The sequence below is a fragment of the Oncorhynchus tshawytscha genome, unplaced genomic scaffold, assembly GCF_018296145.1.
Source record: "Oncorhynchus tshawytscha isolate Ot180627B unplaced genomic scaffold, Otsh_v2.0 Un_contig_766_pilon_pilon, whole genome shotgun sequence".
In the NCBI taxonomy this organism is placed as follows: domain Eukaryota; kingdom Metazoa; phylum Chordata; class Actinopteri; order Salmoniformes; family Salmonidae; genus Oncorhynchus; species Oncorhynchus tshawytscha.
The window spans coordinates 2810149-2825257 of record NW_024609833.1 but is presented as its reverse complement, the minus strand read 5'-3'; the positions used below and the strand labels follow the sequence as shown (position 1 = coordinate 2825257).

Below are 15109 nucleotides of genomic sequence, written 5' to 3'. Positions count from 1 at the left end.
CTTATACACACAAGTGTAAAGGAATGAATAAGAATATGTACATAAAATATATATGAATGAGTGATGGCCGAACGGCATAGGCAAGATGCAGTAGATGGTATAGAGTACAGAATATGAGATGAGTAATGTAGGGTATGTAAACATTATATAAAGTGGCATTGTTTAAAGTGGCTAGTGATACATTTATTACATCAATTTTACATTATTAAAGTGGTATGTTGGTTAGTATGGCTGCTGCCAACATAAGTCAGTATGCTGGCAGCAGCCACTCAATGTTAGTGATGGCTGTTTAACAGTCTGATGGCCTTGAGATAGAAGCTGTTTTTCAGTCTCTCGGTCCCCGCTTTGATGCACCTGTACTGACCTCGCCTTCTGGATGATAGGGGGGTGAACAGGCAGTGGCTCGGGTGGTTGTTGTCCTTGATGATCTTTATGGCCTTCCTGTGACATCGGGTGGTGTAGGTGTCCTGGAGGGCAGGTAGTTTGCCCCCAGTGATGCGTTGTGCAGACCTCACTACCCTCGGGAGAGCCTTACGGTTGTGGGCGGAGCAGTTGCCGTACCAGGCGGTGATACAGCCCGACAGGATGCTCTCGTTTGTGCATCTGTAGAAGTTTGTGAGTGTTTTTGGAGACAAAACAAATTTCTTCAGCCTCCTGAGGTTGAAGAGGCGCTGCTGCACCCTCACCACGCTGTCTGTGTGGGTAGACCATTTCAGTTTGTCCGTGATGTGTACGCCGAGGAACTTAAAACTTTCCACCCTCTCCACTACTGTCCCGTCGATGTGGATAGGGGGCTGCTCCCTCTGCCGTTTCCTGAAGTCCACAACCATCTCCTTTGTTTTGTTGACATTGAGTGTGAGGTTATTTTCCCGACACCACACTCCGAGGGCCCTCACCTCCTCCCTGTAGGCCGTCTCGTCGTTGTTGGTAATCAAGCCTACCACTGAAGTGTCATCTGCAAACGTAATGATTGAGTTGGAGGCGTGCATGCCCACGCAGTCGTGGGTGAACAGGGAGTACAAGAGAGGGCTGAGAACGCACCCTTGTGGGGCCCCAGTGTTGAGGATCAACGGGGTGGAGATGTTACCTACCCTCACCACCTGGGGGTGGCCCATCAGGAAGTCCAGGATCCGGCTGCACAGGGCGGGGTCGAGACCCAGGGTCTCGAGCTTAATGACGAGTTTGGAGGGTACTATGGTGTTAAATGCTGAGCTGTAGTCGATGAACAGCATTCTTACATAGGTATTTCTCTTGTCCAGATGGGTTAGGGCAGTGTGATTGCTATTGCGTCGTCTGTGGACCTACTGGGGCGGTAAGCAAAATGGAGTGGGTCTCGGGTGTCAGGTAGGGCGGAGGTGATATGGTCCTTGACTAGTCTCTCACAGCACTTCATGATGACGGAAGTGAGTGCTACGGGGTGGTAGTCATTTAGCTCAGTTACCTTAGCTTTCTTGGGAACAGGAACAATGGTGGCCCTCTTGAAGCATGTGTGGACAGGAGACTGGTATAAGGATTGATTGAATATGTCCGTAAACACACCAGCCAGCTGGTCTGCGCATGCTCTGAGGACGCGGCTGGGGATGCCATCTGGGCCTGCAGCCTTGCGAGGGTTAACATGTTTAAATGTTTTACTCACGTTGGCTGCAAATGAAGGAGAGCCCACATGTTTTGGTAGCGGGCCGTGTCAGTGGCACTGTATTGTTCTCAATGCGAGCAAAGAAGTTGTTTAGTCTGTCTGGGAGCAAGACACCGTGGTCCGCAACGGGGCTGGTTTTTCTTTTGTAGCCTGTGATTGACTGTAGACCCTGCCACATACCTCTCGTGTCTGAGCCGTTGAATTGCGACTCTACTTTGTCTCTACACTGACGCTTAGCTTGTTTGATTGCCTTGGAGGGAATAACTACACTGTTTGTATTCGGTCATGTTTCCGGTCACCTTGCCCTGATTAACTTCATTGGGATAGGGGGCAGCATTTTCACTTTTGGATGAATAGCGTGCCCAGAGTGAACTGCCTCCTACTCAGTCCCAGATGCTAATATATGCATATTATTATTAGTAGTAGTATTGGATAGAAAAAAACTCTGAAGTTTCTAAAACTGTTTGAATGATGTCTGTGAGTATAACAAAAAAACTCATATGACAGGCAAAAACCTGGGGAAAAATCAAAACAGGAAGTGGGAAATCTGAGGTTTGTAGGTTTTGAACTCACCCCTATTGAATACACAGTGGGATATGGGTTATTTTGCACTTCCTAAGGCTTCCACTAGATGACAACGGTCTTTAGAACGTCATTTCAGGCTGCTCATGTGAAGGGGGGCCAGATGGGAGCTGTTTGACCAAGGGGTCTGCCTGCAGCCTCATTCTCAGTCACGCGCTTTCACTTGAGAGGTAGCTCTCGTTCCATTGCTTTTCTACAGACAATGGAATTCTCCGGTTGGAACATTATTGAAGATTTATGATAAAAACATAGTAAAGATTGATTCTATACTTATTTTGACAAGTTTCTTCGACCTGTAATATAACTTTTTGACTGTTTCGTCCGAGTGGACCAGATCGCGCATTTGGATTTGTTTACCAAACGCTCTAACAAAAAAAGCTATTGGACATAAATGGACATAAATGATGGACATATTCGAACAAAACAAGCATTAATTGTGGAACTGTGATTCCTGGAAGTGCATTCTGATGAAGATCAAAAGGTAAGTGAATATTTATAATGCTTTTTATGAATAATGTTGACTACCCAACATGGTGGATATTTCTCTGTCAGGTTTGGGCTCTGAGCGCCGTTCTCAGATTATGCTTTTTCCGTAAAGTTTTTTAAAAATCTGACACAGCGGTTGCATTAAGGAGAAGTGTATCTAAAGTTCCATGTATAATAGTTGTATTTTCATCAACATTTATTATGAATATTTCTGTGAATTCATGTGGCTCCCTGCAATATCACTGCATGTTTTGGAACTACTGAACGTAACACGCGAATGTAAAATAAATAAGATTTTTGGATATAAATATGAACTTTCCCGAACAAAACATACATGTATTGTGTAACATGAAATCCTATGAGTGTCATCTGATGAAGATCAAAAGGTTAGTGATTAATTTTAACTCCATTTGTGCTTTTTGTGACTCCTCTCTTTGGCTGAAAAAATGGCTGGGTATTTCTGTGAGTTGGTGTTGACCTCCATAATCGTTTGTGGAGCTTTCGCTGTAAAGCATTTTTGAAATCAGACGCTGTGTCTAGATTAATGAGAATTTTATCTTTAAAATGGTGCCTAATACTTGTGCGTTTGAGAAATTTGATTTATGAGATTTCAGTTGATTTGTTTTTGGCGTCCTACAATTTCATTGGTTGTAGGCGAGGGGTTCCGCTAGACAGGTTAAAAGTAGTGGTTCGCTCTTTCAGCTTTTCGCAAATGCTGCCATCAATCCACGGTTTCTGGTTGGGGAATATTCAAATAGACTGGACATGATTTGGATAAGGCACAAACACGTCTAAGTAGTTAAAACGCTGTCAGTTACACTCCAAACTTTAGGTCACACTATTACTGCCTGCAGATGATATTCCGCTGAAACTAGGCAGCACGCATGTGAATATATTTCACATGCTTTGCAATGGTGTAGGGTAATTTATGCATGATTTCACGATGTACTACATAATTGATCAGTTATAAGGCTTAAAAATCCTTCTTTAACTTGTCTCCTCCCCTTCATCTACACTCATTGAAGTCAATTTAACAAGTGACATCAATAAGGGATCAGACTGACCAGATGAAAGCTATGTCATGGAAAGAGCAGGTGCTCCTAATGTATACCACAATACTTAACAAGGGCATATCATTGATATGAAAATATGGATATCGCCAAGCCCTAGTACCCCTAGGTTATATTAAATGGTCTTACCTGCATTGGAGGTCTGTTGGTTATTAGAGATCCATCCTTGGCATGTGTATACACAGTGAAATCCTCGGGGAGCAGTAGCCTTCAAAACAAAACACACGCTGCAGTTACACCCTCTGTCAGGAATTACACATCAGAACATAAGTATCAGGGCCGGGCAAATAGTCAACATCATAAACTCTGATTAAAAATGTATGATCATTTTAAATGAAGTAAAATTGTGAGATTTGCTTTACCTGTTATATTTTGTTGTTGTGGTAGTTATAAAGCAGTTAATATTTACTTGAACCCTCAACTTTATCCATATTTTATGTTACAGCCTTATTCTGAAATGGATTCAAATGTTTTTCCCCTCAATCTACACACAACACCCCATACAAAGCAAAAAAAAGTAGAGATTTTTGCAATTGTATTAAAAGTTTAAAAAAATGTAATATAACATTTACACAAGTATTCAGCCCTTTACTCAGTACTTTGCTTAAGCACCTTTGACAACGATTACAGTCTCAAGTAGGACGCTACAAGCTTGGCACACCTGTACAGTCGTGGCCAAAAGTTAAGAATAACACAAATATAAAATTTTGCTGTCTCAGTTTGTATGATGGCAATTTGCATATACTCCAGAATGTTATAGAGAGTGATCAGATGAATTGCAATTAATTGCAAAGTCCCTCTTTTCCATGCAAATTAACTGAATCCCCCCCAAAACATGTCCACTGCATTTCAGCCCTACCACAAAAGGACCAGCTGACATGTCAGTGATTCTCTCATTAACCCAGGTGTGAGTGTTGATAAGGACAAGGCTGGAGATCACTCAGTCATGCTGATTTAAGTCAAATAACAGACTGGAAGCCTCACAAGGAGGGTGGTGCTTGGAATCATTGTTCTTCCTCTGTCAACCATAGTTACCTAAAAAGGAAACATGTGCCATCATCATTTCTTTGCTCAAAAAGGGCTTCATAGGCTTTCTCGGGCGCCCTGAGGCCTTCACATAATTGAACCGCTCTTCTTGAAGTTCTTGACAAACCGATAAATGGTTCATTTAGGTGCAATCTTACTGGCAGCAATATGCCAGTAAGATTGCACCTGAATCAACCATTTATCAGTTTGTCAAGAACGTCAAGGAGAGCGGTTCAATTGTTGTGAAGAAGGTCTCAGGGCGCCCAAAAAAGTCCAGTAAGCGCCAGGACCGTCTTCTAAAGTTGATTCAGCTGCGGGATCTGGGCACCACCAGTACAGAGCTTGCTCAGGAATGGCAGCAGGCAGGTCTGAGTGCATCTGCACAAACAGTGAGGCAAAGACTTTTGGAGGATGGCCTGGTGTCAAAGAATGGCAGCAAAGAAGCCACTTCTCTCCAGGAAAAACATCAGGGACAGACTAATATTCTACAAAAGGTACAGGGATTGGACTGCTGAGGACTGGGGTAAAGTAATTTTCTCTGATGAATCCCCTTTCCGATTGTTTGGGGCATCTGGAAAAAAGCTTGTCCGGAGAAGACAAGGTGAGCGCTACCGTCAGTCCTCTGTCATGCCAACAGTAAAGCATCCTGAGACCATTCATGTGTGGGGTTGCTTCTCAGCCAAGGGAGTGGGCTCACTCACAATTTTGCCTAAGAACACAGCCATGAATAAAGAAGGGTACCGACACATCCTCCGAGAGCAACTTCTCCCAACCATCCAACAGTTTGGTGACGAACAATGCCTTTTCCAGCATGATGGAGCACCTTGCCATAAGGCAACAGTGATAACTAAGTGGCTCGGGGAACAAAGCATCAATATTTTGGGTCCATGGCCAGGACACTCCCCAGACCTTAATCCCATTGAGAACTTGTGGTCAATCCTCAAGAGGCAGGTGGACAAACAAAAACCCACAAATTCTGACAAACTCCAAGCATGGATTGTGCAAGAATGGGCTGCCAGCAGTTAATTGACAGCATGCCAGGGCAGATTGCAGAAGTCTTGAAAAAGAAGGGTCAACACTGCAAATATTGACTCTTTGCATCGACTTCATGTAATTGCCAATAAAAGCCTTTGACACGTATGAAATGCTTGTAATTATACTTCAGTATTCCATAGTAACATCTGACAAAAATATCTAAAGACACTGAGGCAGCAGACTTGGTGAAAATTAATATTTGTGTCATTCTCAAAACGTTTGGCCACGACTGTATTTGGAGAGTTTCTCCCATATTTCTCTGTAGATCCTCTCAAGCTCTGTTAGATTGAATGGGGAGCGTCGCTGCACAGCTATTTTCAGGTCTCTCCAGAGATGTTCGATCGGGTTCATGTCCGGGCCACTCAAGGACATTCAGAGACTTGTCCAGAAGCCATATATTGGACGACCACAAGTCCTCGGTTCTTGCAACGTATCGATTGGTTAACATTTTTTAAACATATATTTTTCCATATATGGACACATCCTATGTGTTTTAATCAAATCAAATATATTCACTGAGCTTGTCTGATTCTTTAAGCTCAGACTTGCGCTATGTAAAATATATATATATTTTAAAGACAGCAAGTGACTGACTATCACCCGTTGTCTGTCTCGCTCTCCTCCCTGCTCCAGCGACCACCACAGAACATCAAAGTGTTAAACGCGCTGTCCATGTTGCTGAAGCTGGAACCTAATTACAGCCATTTGTGACTGAAAAGTTGTTACCGAAATCTCTAATTTGTTTGGGAAAAATACTCCTTATTCTCTCAACTCTTGCCCAGTTTACGTGATACATGTATGCGTCTCATGCACGTGACCAAAGACATATAGCATGGGAATAGTATTACTAGAGAATGTTGGTAAGGTAATTATTAGGGATGCACAATATATAGGTGAACATATCAGAATTGGACGATATTACCTAAAAATTCCAACATCAATATCGTCCCGATGTCTAGTTTAACGCCGATGTGCAAATCTGATGTTGAACCTGACGAACATACTTTATATAGGTATGCACATGACATAATGATTCCACGTAAAATGTTGCACTAGATGTGCGACACAGCAATCCTAACCTAGCCAACGATGTCTGCTGTGTGGATCGAGCAGTCAACAAGTCAAGCACTCATTTGAAAGAGTAAGAACATTTCAGCGAGACAACTTAAAAGGCAAAATCCATTAACACCAAGATAATGGAATTCATTGCCCTTGACAAGCAACCGTTCTCTGTCGTGGGTGAAGTTGGCTTTCGTGAATGGTCGAGCACTACTAAGTGTGATATTTTTCAGATGTTGCCCTACCAGAGATACAGTAATAGCGTCACAGCTATTAGCTTCATGACATACTATGGAATGCCGTTTGGGTCTTTGCGTGTCAAAAAAGATACACGTCAAATGACACTATTTGACAATAACACTAATTGCACGTGCAAGCCAAGCGCCACCACCACCACCAGTATCCCTGTCAAAGCTGTACAAAACATTCTGCAAACAAGCTAACACCGGCCACGAACGATGTGTTTACAATACCACTTTGGTAATAAAGCATTATTTGTTCGACTGAAACTTCTGGGGTAGCTTGCTGGCTTTAGCTTGGCACCTAGATAGCACCAATACAACCAGCCTGAAAACAATGACCATTAGAAAATGCAGTCATTTTCATTATTCTTATCAATGATTTAGGAATCCTTGTGATTAAGTATTAGCTAGGTAGCCACTTGTACACCTATTGAAATGTATTTTCATGAACTGAAGTTACATAGCTAGCCTGCTACTTAAAACCTCTTGCCGCTCAGATCCCTTTAGCGGGATAATTTGTGTCTACATCCGGTGAATTGCAGAGCGCCAAATTAAAATTACTGAAAATATTACAATTTTCATGAAATCACAAGTGCAATACACCAAAACACAGCTTAACATGTTAATCCAGCCGGCGTGTGAGATTTCAAAAAGGCATTACAGTGAAAGCAAACCATGCGATTATGTGAGTACAGCTCTCAGCAGACAAAACATTAAACAGCTAGCAGCAAAGTAGATTGGTCACGAAAGTCAGAAAAGCAATAAAATGAATCACTTACCTATGATGATCTTCGTATGTTTGCACTCACGAGACTCCCAGTTACACAATAAATTTTCATTTTGTTCGATAAAGATTCTCTATATATCCAAAAACCTCCATTTGGTTGGCGTGTTTTGTTCAGTAATCAACAAGCTTGTGCGGTCACGACGGGCAGACGAAAATTCCAAATAGTATCCGTGAAGTTCGTAGAAACACGTCAAACGTTTTTTATAATCAATCCTCAGATTATTTATTGTAAAAACAATCAATAATATTTCAACCGGACGGTAGCCTTTTCAATAGAAGAGAGAAAGAAAAGGTCTCACTCCCGGTGCACGCGCATGCACAAATCTGGAGGACATCTGGCTATCCACTGACGCGATGTGATCATTCTCGCTCATTTTTCAGAATAAAAGCCTGAAACTGTCTACATACTGTTCACACCTTGTGGAAGCCATAGGGAAAGTAATCTGGTTGATATCCCTTTAAATGGAGGATAGGCTTGCAATGGAAAAGAGTAATTTCAGAAAAACAGCACTTCTTGGATGAATTTTCCAAAGGTTTTTGCCTGCCATATCAGTTCTGTTATACTCACGCACAATATTTTGACAGTTTTGGAAACTTTAGAGTGTCTATCCTAATCTGCCAATTATATGCATATTCTAGCTTCTGGGCCTGAGAAATAGGCAGTTTACTTTGGGCACGTTTTTCATCCAAACGTCAAAATACTGCCCCCTAGCCTAAAGAGGTGTTAGGTGTTGTGAAACTAGCCACAATAAGGATTAGACACAATAGTGGAATTTGCAGTTTGCCTTCAAAATAAAAGTACCTATTTGAAAGTGATGAAGGTTACAAATGGTGGAATTGTGCCATATTTAGACTAGATAATGTTAAACAAGTTTGGGGTGTAAAAGCAATGAAATGGGGTATCCGTCTACTCGGTGACACCCACAGAACACAACTGTGAAGAGTTTACCCAAATATTAGCATTGTAGCTCTTATCGCGGGACTGTGTGAAATCACCTTCCCAGTCAGCCTATTGTGTGTATTGACATTCATATTGCACTGTACAGCTTCATCTAAGGATTGGGGATCAATGAAATGGGGGATCAGTCTACTCAATACCCAATATATTTTTTCCCAACGTCCTCAGAGTTATCAGATTCCAAAACATCCACGCAGTATTGTTTTTCCTTCGGAATAATGTTCAATACACATAGGTTGACAATAAATGTGGATCAATTCACATTTGTTTTAGAGTCCCGCAATTAGAGCTACGACGCTAATGTTCTCTGGATGTCAGTGAGTAGCCTGATAACCCATGGCATTGATCAACAATCCATAGCTAAGTCTGTACAGTGAAATAAGTATGCCCCCAATGAAATTCTAAAGTATAATACATCCAGTATGATTTCAAAAGATAAGTAAAATGAACAAATTGTCTTTTGTTGATTTCATATAACAAAAGTCCAATCTCGTTTGGCATGATCTATTCAATTATGGCAATTATTTCACATTTTTATTTTGAAGGCTAACTGTGAAGTCCACTATTGTGGCTAATCCTTATAGTGGCAAGATCACATAGATTGGTCCGTTCACCATTAATCAAATAAGAACTGTCGTATAAATTAGGGTTATTTTAGATGACATCTAGTTATATAGTTAGCTAGCTAACTATAGCTACTGAAACAGATGTCATTTTGCTATGTTTTTGGGGAAGAACAATGTTTACATCCATGAGCTAGCTAGCTTTTTTTTAATGACCAGCACTGTAGGTGCGCGAGACAACTTTACCAGCATCATAGCATACGTATCAATGAATCGTTGTGACATATGAAATATGAGTGAGTGTAATCAATAAGTAAAAATGTATGAACGTGTTAAATTATTATGTGACCTGCAGTTAGTCAGGTCCTGATTGGTCAAATAGTGTTATTTGACGTGCATCTTTTTTGACGCACAAAGACCCAAATGGTGTAGAAATCCTGGTTGAGAATGAAACGACTGAACAAATTAACAACGAAACAGCACAGCAAGTAAGTAAAAGAAATGGGTTTTGATTATGTTTTACTGGTAATGGGGACATACGTAAATGCCAACAAAATAACTTTTTGGTCAGTGTGGTGTGTGTAGCCTTTATTTAACTAGGCAAGTCAGTTAAGAACAAATTCTTATTTACAATGACGGCCTACCCCGGCCAAAACCAGACGACGCTGGGCCAATTGTCCTACAGGACTCCCAATCAAGGCTGGATGCGATACAGCATGGATTCGATTCAGGGACTGTAGTGACACCTCTTGCCCTGGGATGCATTGCCTTAGACCTCTGCGTCCGTGTTAACTATTTAACTGTACTAGAATGCTTAAAAGGCCGCTAAAATTTTAAATAATCGGTATCTGGGATTTTTTGGGACAAGGAAAATGTCGGAATCGGCCAAAAACGTCATATCGGTGCATCACTAGTAATTATTACTCCAGAATGTCCGTATTCCCGAGGACGATCCGAACGGGATTTGTTTTTAAAAATAAATAAATTGACAGTTATGAAGGAAGCCTGGAGGTTTTTATTCTAGGCACGAAGATAGTATTTCAACATGTCCAGGTGATCAAGTTAAACAGTCTTGATTCCCAAGTTTCTAAACCATTTTTCCTATAGTGTCACCATAATATTTGAATTGAGGAAGTGTGATCATAATCATTACGATATTTTAGCGATCCGCAGTACGTCCTAAATGCCCCCCCCCCCACATGTAAAAAGCATATGCGCAGCACTTCAAACAAAAAATTAAATTCAATTAATCAAAATAATTTATTGTTTTCTTGCACAAACCTCGAGCAACACCTGTCAAACTCAAGACATTTCTCTCAAAACAGAGATTTCGATTTGCACCGGATTTAATACTATCAGAGGACATTGGCGTTTTCCAAAAAACAGTAGGTTATTCTGTCTGGAATTGTTTCTCTCCTGCCATGTAAAAATTACTGACATGGCTTATTCGGACAGCACTAAAATTACTGATGTTGGATTTTGTGCTTGTGCACATAATTACATTACCTGACCTCCCCTAGCACAACTCATCCCACCCGGAAAGGGCACAATAGGGCCCGACCTATAGCCAGGGGCGGTCTTTGCCATTCTGCTGCCATGGGCAAGACCAAAAAATTCCAGCCCTGTAAAACTAGAATAGTGCAGTAGGCAAAATTACATTGAAAAGATGTCTAAAATACATATTTTCCAGACGTTGAAGTTAAGTTCAATTTAGGTTTTCAATTAAAGTTGAAAAGCTATTTTCCCTATGTTAAAAATATTTTCCACATGCTTAAAAATATATACTTTCTAGACACTGAAATCAGGTTAATTTTAGGTTCTAAATTAAAGTTGAAAAGAAGTAATTTATAGATGTCTATGGTTGGACCAAATCAAGGCTGTTCCAGACCAGACAAAATCTGAACCAAACATAAATGTCTATGATTGGTTCAGTTTGGTCCGGACCTAAAACCAATGTCCGTGGATGTGGAAATCAAGGCCGGTCCGGAACAAAAAAATACAACTCGACTGAAGAAATAGCGGTCAACCAACAGCCTATCGCCCCATGCGACTAAATGGGGTCTGCCCTAGTTGTCTTGGCTGTGTGACTACAGTCATTGTCCTGTTGGATGGTGAACCTTTGCCCCAGTCTGAGGTCCTGAGCGCTCTGGAGCAGGTTTTCATCAAGGATCTCTCTATACTTTGCTCTGTTCATCTTGCCCTCGATTCTCACTAGTCTCCCCAGTCCCTGCCGCTGAAAAACATGCCCACGGCATAATGCTGCCACCACCATGCTTCACCGTAGGGATGTTGCCAAGTTTCCTCCAGACGTGACGCTTGGCATTCAGGCCAAAGAATCTTGTTTCTCATGATCTGAGTCCTTTAGGTGCCTTTTGGCAAACTTCAAGTGGGCTGTCATGTGCCTTTTACTGAAGAATGGCATCCTTCTGGACACTACCATAAATGCCTGATTGGTAGAGTGCTGCAGAGATGGTTGTCCTTCTGGAAGGTTCTGCCACCTCCACATAGGAACTTTTGAGCTCTGTCAGAGTGACCATTGGGTTCTTGGTCACCTCCCTGACCAAGGCCCTTCTTCCCCGATCACTCAGTTTGGCCAGGTGGCCAGCTCTAAGAAGAGTCTTGGTGGTTTCAAACTTCTTACATTTAAAGAATGATGGAGACCACTGTTTATGGAAACCTTCAATGCTGCAGACATTTTTTGACACAATCCTGTCTAGCTCTGTGGACAATTCCTTCAACCTCATGTCTCAGTTTTTGCTTTAACATGTACTGTCAATTGTGGGACCATATATAAACAGGTGTGTGCCTTTCCAAATCATGTCCAATCAATTGGATTTACCACAGGTGTACTTGAATCAAGTTGAACATCAAGGATGATCAATGGAAACTGGATGCACTTTAGCTCAATTTGAATCTCTTGGCAAAGGGTCTGAATATGTAAATAAAAAGGTATGATTTTTTATTTTAAATACATTTGCTAAAATAAAATAAAAATGCTTTTCAGGATGTTTTATTTATCAAATTTTAGAATAAGGCCGTAACGTAACAACATTTGGAAAAAGTTAAGAGGTCCGAATGTACTGTATACTGTAGTCAAAGTTACATTTAGTAAAATAATTGCTCCGATAACATTGACATACTACTGTTTAAACCTTATTACACTGAACAAAAATATAAACGCAATATGTAGTGTTGGTCCCAAGTTTCATGAGCTGAAAGAAAAGATCACAGAAATGTTATATTCGTACAAAAAGCTTCCCTCTCTCAAAAGTTGTGCACAAATTTGTTTACGTCGCTCTTGGTGAGCATTTCTCCTTTGCCTCGACAATCCATCCACCTGACAGGTGCGGCATATCAAGAAGCTGATTAACAGCATGATCATTATACAGGTGCACCTTATGCTAGGGACAATGCTGCCCTACCAAGCAAAAAGGCAAACTGCTCATTCGGTCAAAAATGAGTTAGCATGTATTTAATGTTGCAAAAATGACTTAATCATGTGGAGACGTATCCTGCCTCGTATTTTGTTTTGGAGAAAATGGGGGTCATGTTTGCAGTAACTGCATAACGTTACTTTAAAACCAAGGTAAATAAAAGCAATTTTTCCTCAGTTCCACGCTACAGTATGAGCAGTTACTGCCTTTTTGCTTGACAGGATAAAGTGTCACTAAAATGAGCAGTTTTGTCATAACACAATGCCCCAGACGTCTCAAGTTGAGGGAGCGTGCAATTGGTATACTGACTACAGGAATGTCCACCAGAGCTGTTAGATAAGTTGATGTTAATTTCTCTACCATAAGCCACCTCCAATGTCATTTTTGAGAATTTGGCAGTACGTCCAACCGGCCTCAACCGCAGACCATATGTACCCACGCCAGCCCAGGACCTCCACTTCCGGCTTTTCACCTGCGGGATGGTCTGAGACAAGCCACCCGGATAACTGCTGAAATTGTGGGTTTGTTAGAAACCGTCTCACGGATGGATACTCATCTGCGTGCTTGTCTTCATTACCAGGGGTCTTGACCTGACTGCAGTTTGTCGTCATAACCGATTTCAGTGGGCAAAAGCTCACATTCGATAGCCACTGGCCGGAGAAGTGTGCTCTTCACAGATGAATCCCGGTTTCAACTGTAACCAGGCAGATGGCGTTGTGTGGACGAGCAGTTTGCTGACGTCAACGTTGTGAACAGAGTGCCGCATGGTGGCGGTGGGTTATGGGCAGGCATAAACTACGGACAACAAACACAATTACATTTTATCGATGGCAATTGGAATGCACAGATATAGCGTGACTGAGGCCCAATGTCATGCCATTCATCTGCCGTCATCACCGCATGCACAGCCCCATTTCGCAAGGATCTGTACACAATTCCCAGAGGCTGTAAATGTCCCAGTTATTCCATGGCATGCATACTCAGACGTCACCCATTAAGCATGTTTGGGTTACTCTGGATCAAAGTGTATGACAGCGTGTTCCAGTTCCCAACAATACCCAGCAACGTCATACAGCCATTGAAAAGGAGTGGGACAACATTCCACAACCAACAGCCTGATCAAATCTATGAAAAAAGAGATGTGTAGCACTGCATGAGGCAAATGGTGGTCACACCAGATACTGACTGGTTTTCTGATCAACACCCCTTCCTTTTTTTTAAGGAATCTGTGGGAATGCAAATATGCATCTATTGGTCAGTCATGTGAATTTGCTAAATTTGGGCATAATGAATTCATTTCAATTGACTGATTTCTTTATATTAACTGTAACTCAGTAAAATCTTGGAAATTGTTGTTTATATTTTAGTTCAGTGTACTTTGGATGTGGGGCACATTATCAGAAATTACTACATTGACTACATGTTTATACACTCTCCTACTAGAATACCACAGTATAAGCAGACTAATAATTGCGCACAGAAAAAAATGAGGCATTGTTGAAGTTTTAAATAAGCTTTGAGTATTTAAAAAAAAAGTATTTGGACGATAGCAGCATGTTCATGAAGTCCTCTCTGGGCTGGAGGGGAATAAGTGGGAAGAGAGAGCCAATGACCGTAAAGGGGAACCCCTTCCCTTGGAGCACTTCTTGGGGGAACACAAAAGTTAACTGAGCAAAGCTTGGTTTTATTTTTTTTGCCTGATTCGGTTTGCCGTTTTACCCGATTTCCACTCTCACGGTCAAAATCATACTTATAAAAACAACCAAATTGGATGTGCTTAAACCACATCAGGAGACCACTTTTGAAGTCTGTGAAAAATAGAAGAAATAGCATTTTTGGGTGTGCGCACCAGCAAGAGAATGTTGTTTGGTTCGCACTGCAGCATTTTCGAAACAAATGGCCACTGGATTTATGCAAATAATCATTACATAATTCTGCCAGGAAGGCATAGGATACTTTAGGATACTAGTTAACATTTAAATGAGTTTTTTGGGGAAAGCCTTTCAATCTCTACCAGGGTTATCATTAGAACCTTCACTAACGGCTACACAAAAAGCAAAAAGAGTAGACATACGCACGCAGACGGGGATTCCGGTGGTATCTCAGAATTTTGCAGGAAAAAACAAAATCACTAATGTATTTTGTTTATGTCTTATGATTACCTTGGGCAAAATAATTACTTTCCTAATAAGTTCAATACATTTAGTTGACTTCTTGCCAAGTTCAATTCA

At 41.3% G+C, this 15109-nt stretch overlaps 1 protein-coding gene across 3 annotated transcripts in view; it reads right to left on the bottom strand.

The window, feature by feature from the left end:
* adam9 (ADAM metallopeptidase domain 9) overlaps positions 1 to 15109 on the bottom strand; it is an 89982-nt gene that overhangs the window by 55522 nt on the left and 19351 nt on the right. For all 3 annotated transcript variants that reach the window (XM_024418381.2, XM_024418380.2, XM_024418382.2), the window contains one exon: positions 3904 to 3982. In XM_024418381.2, coding sequence (XP_024274149.1) covers positions 3904 to 3982 — 79 coding nt within the window. The remainder of the gene's footprint in view (positions 1 to 3903; positions 3983 to 15109) is intronic.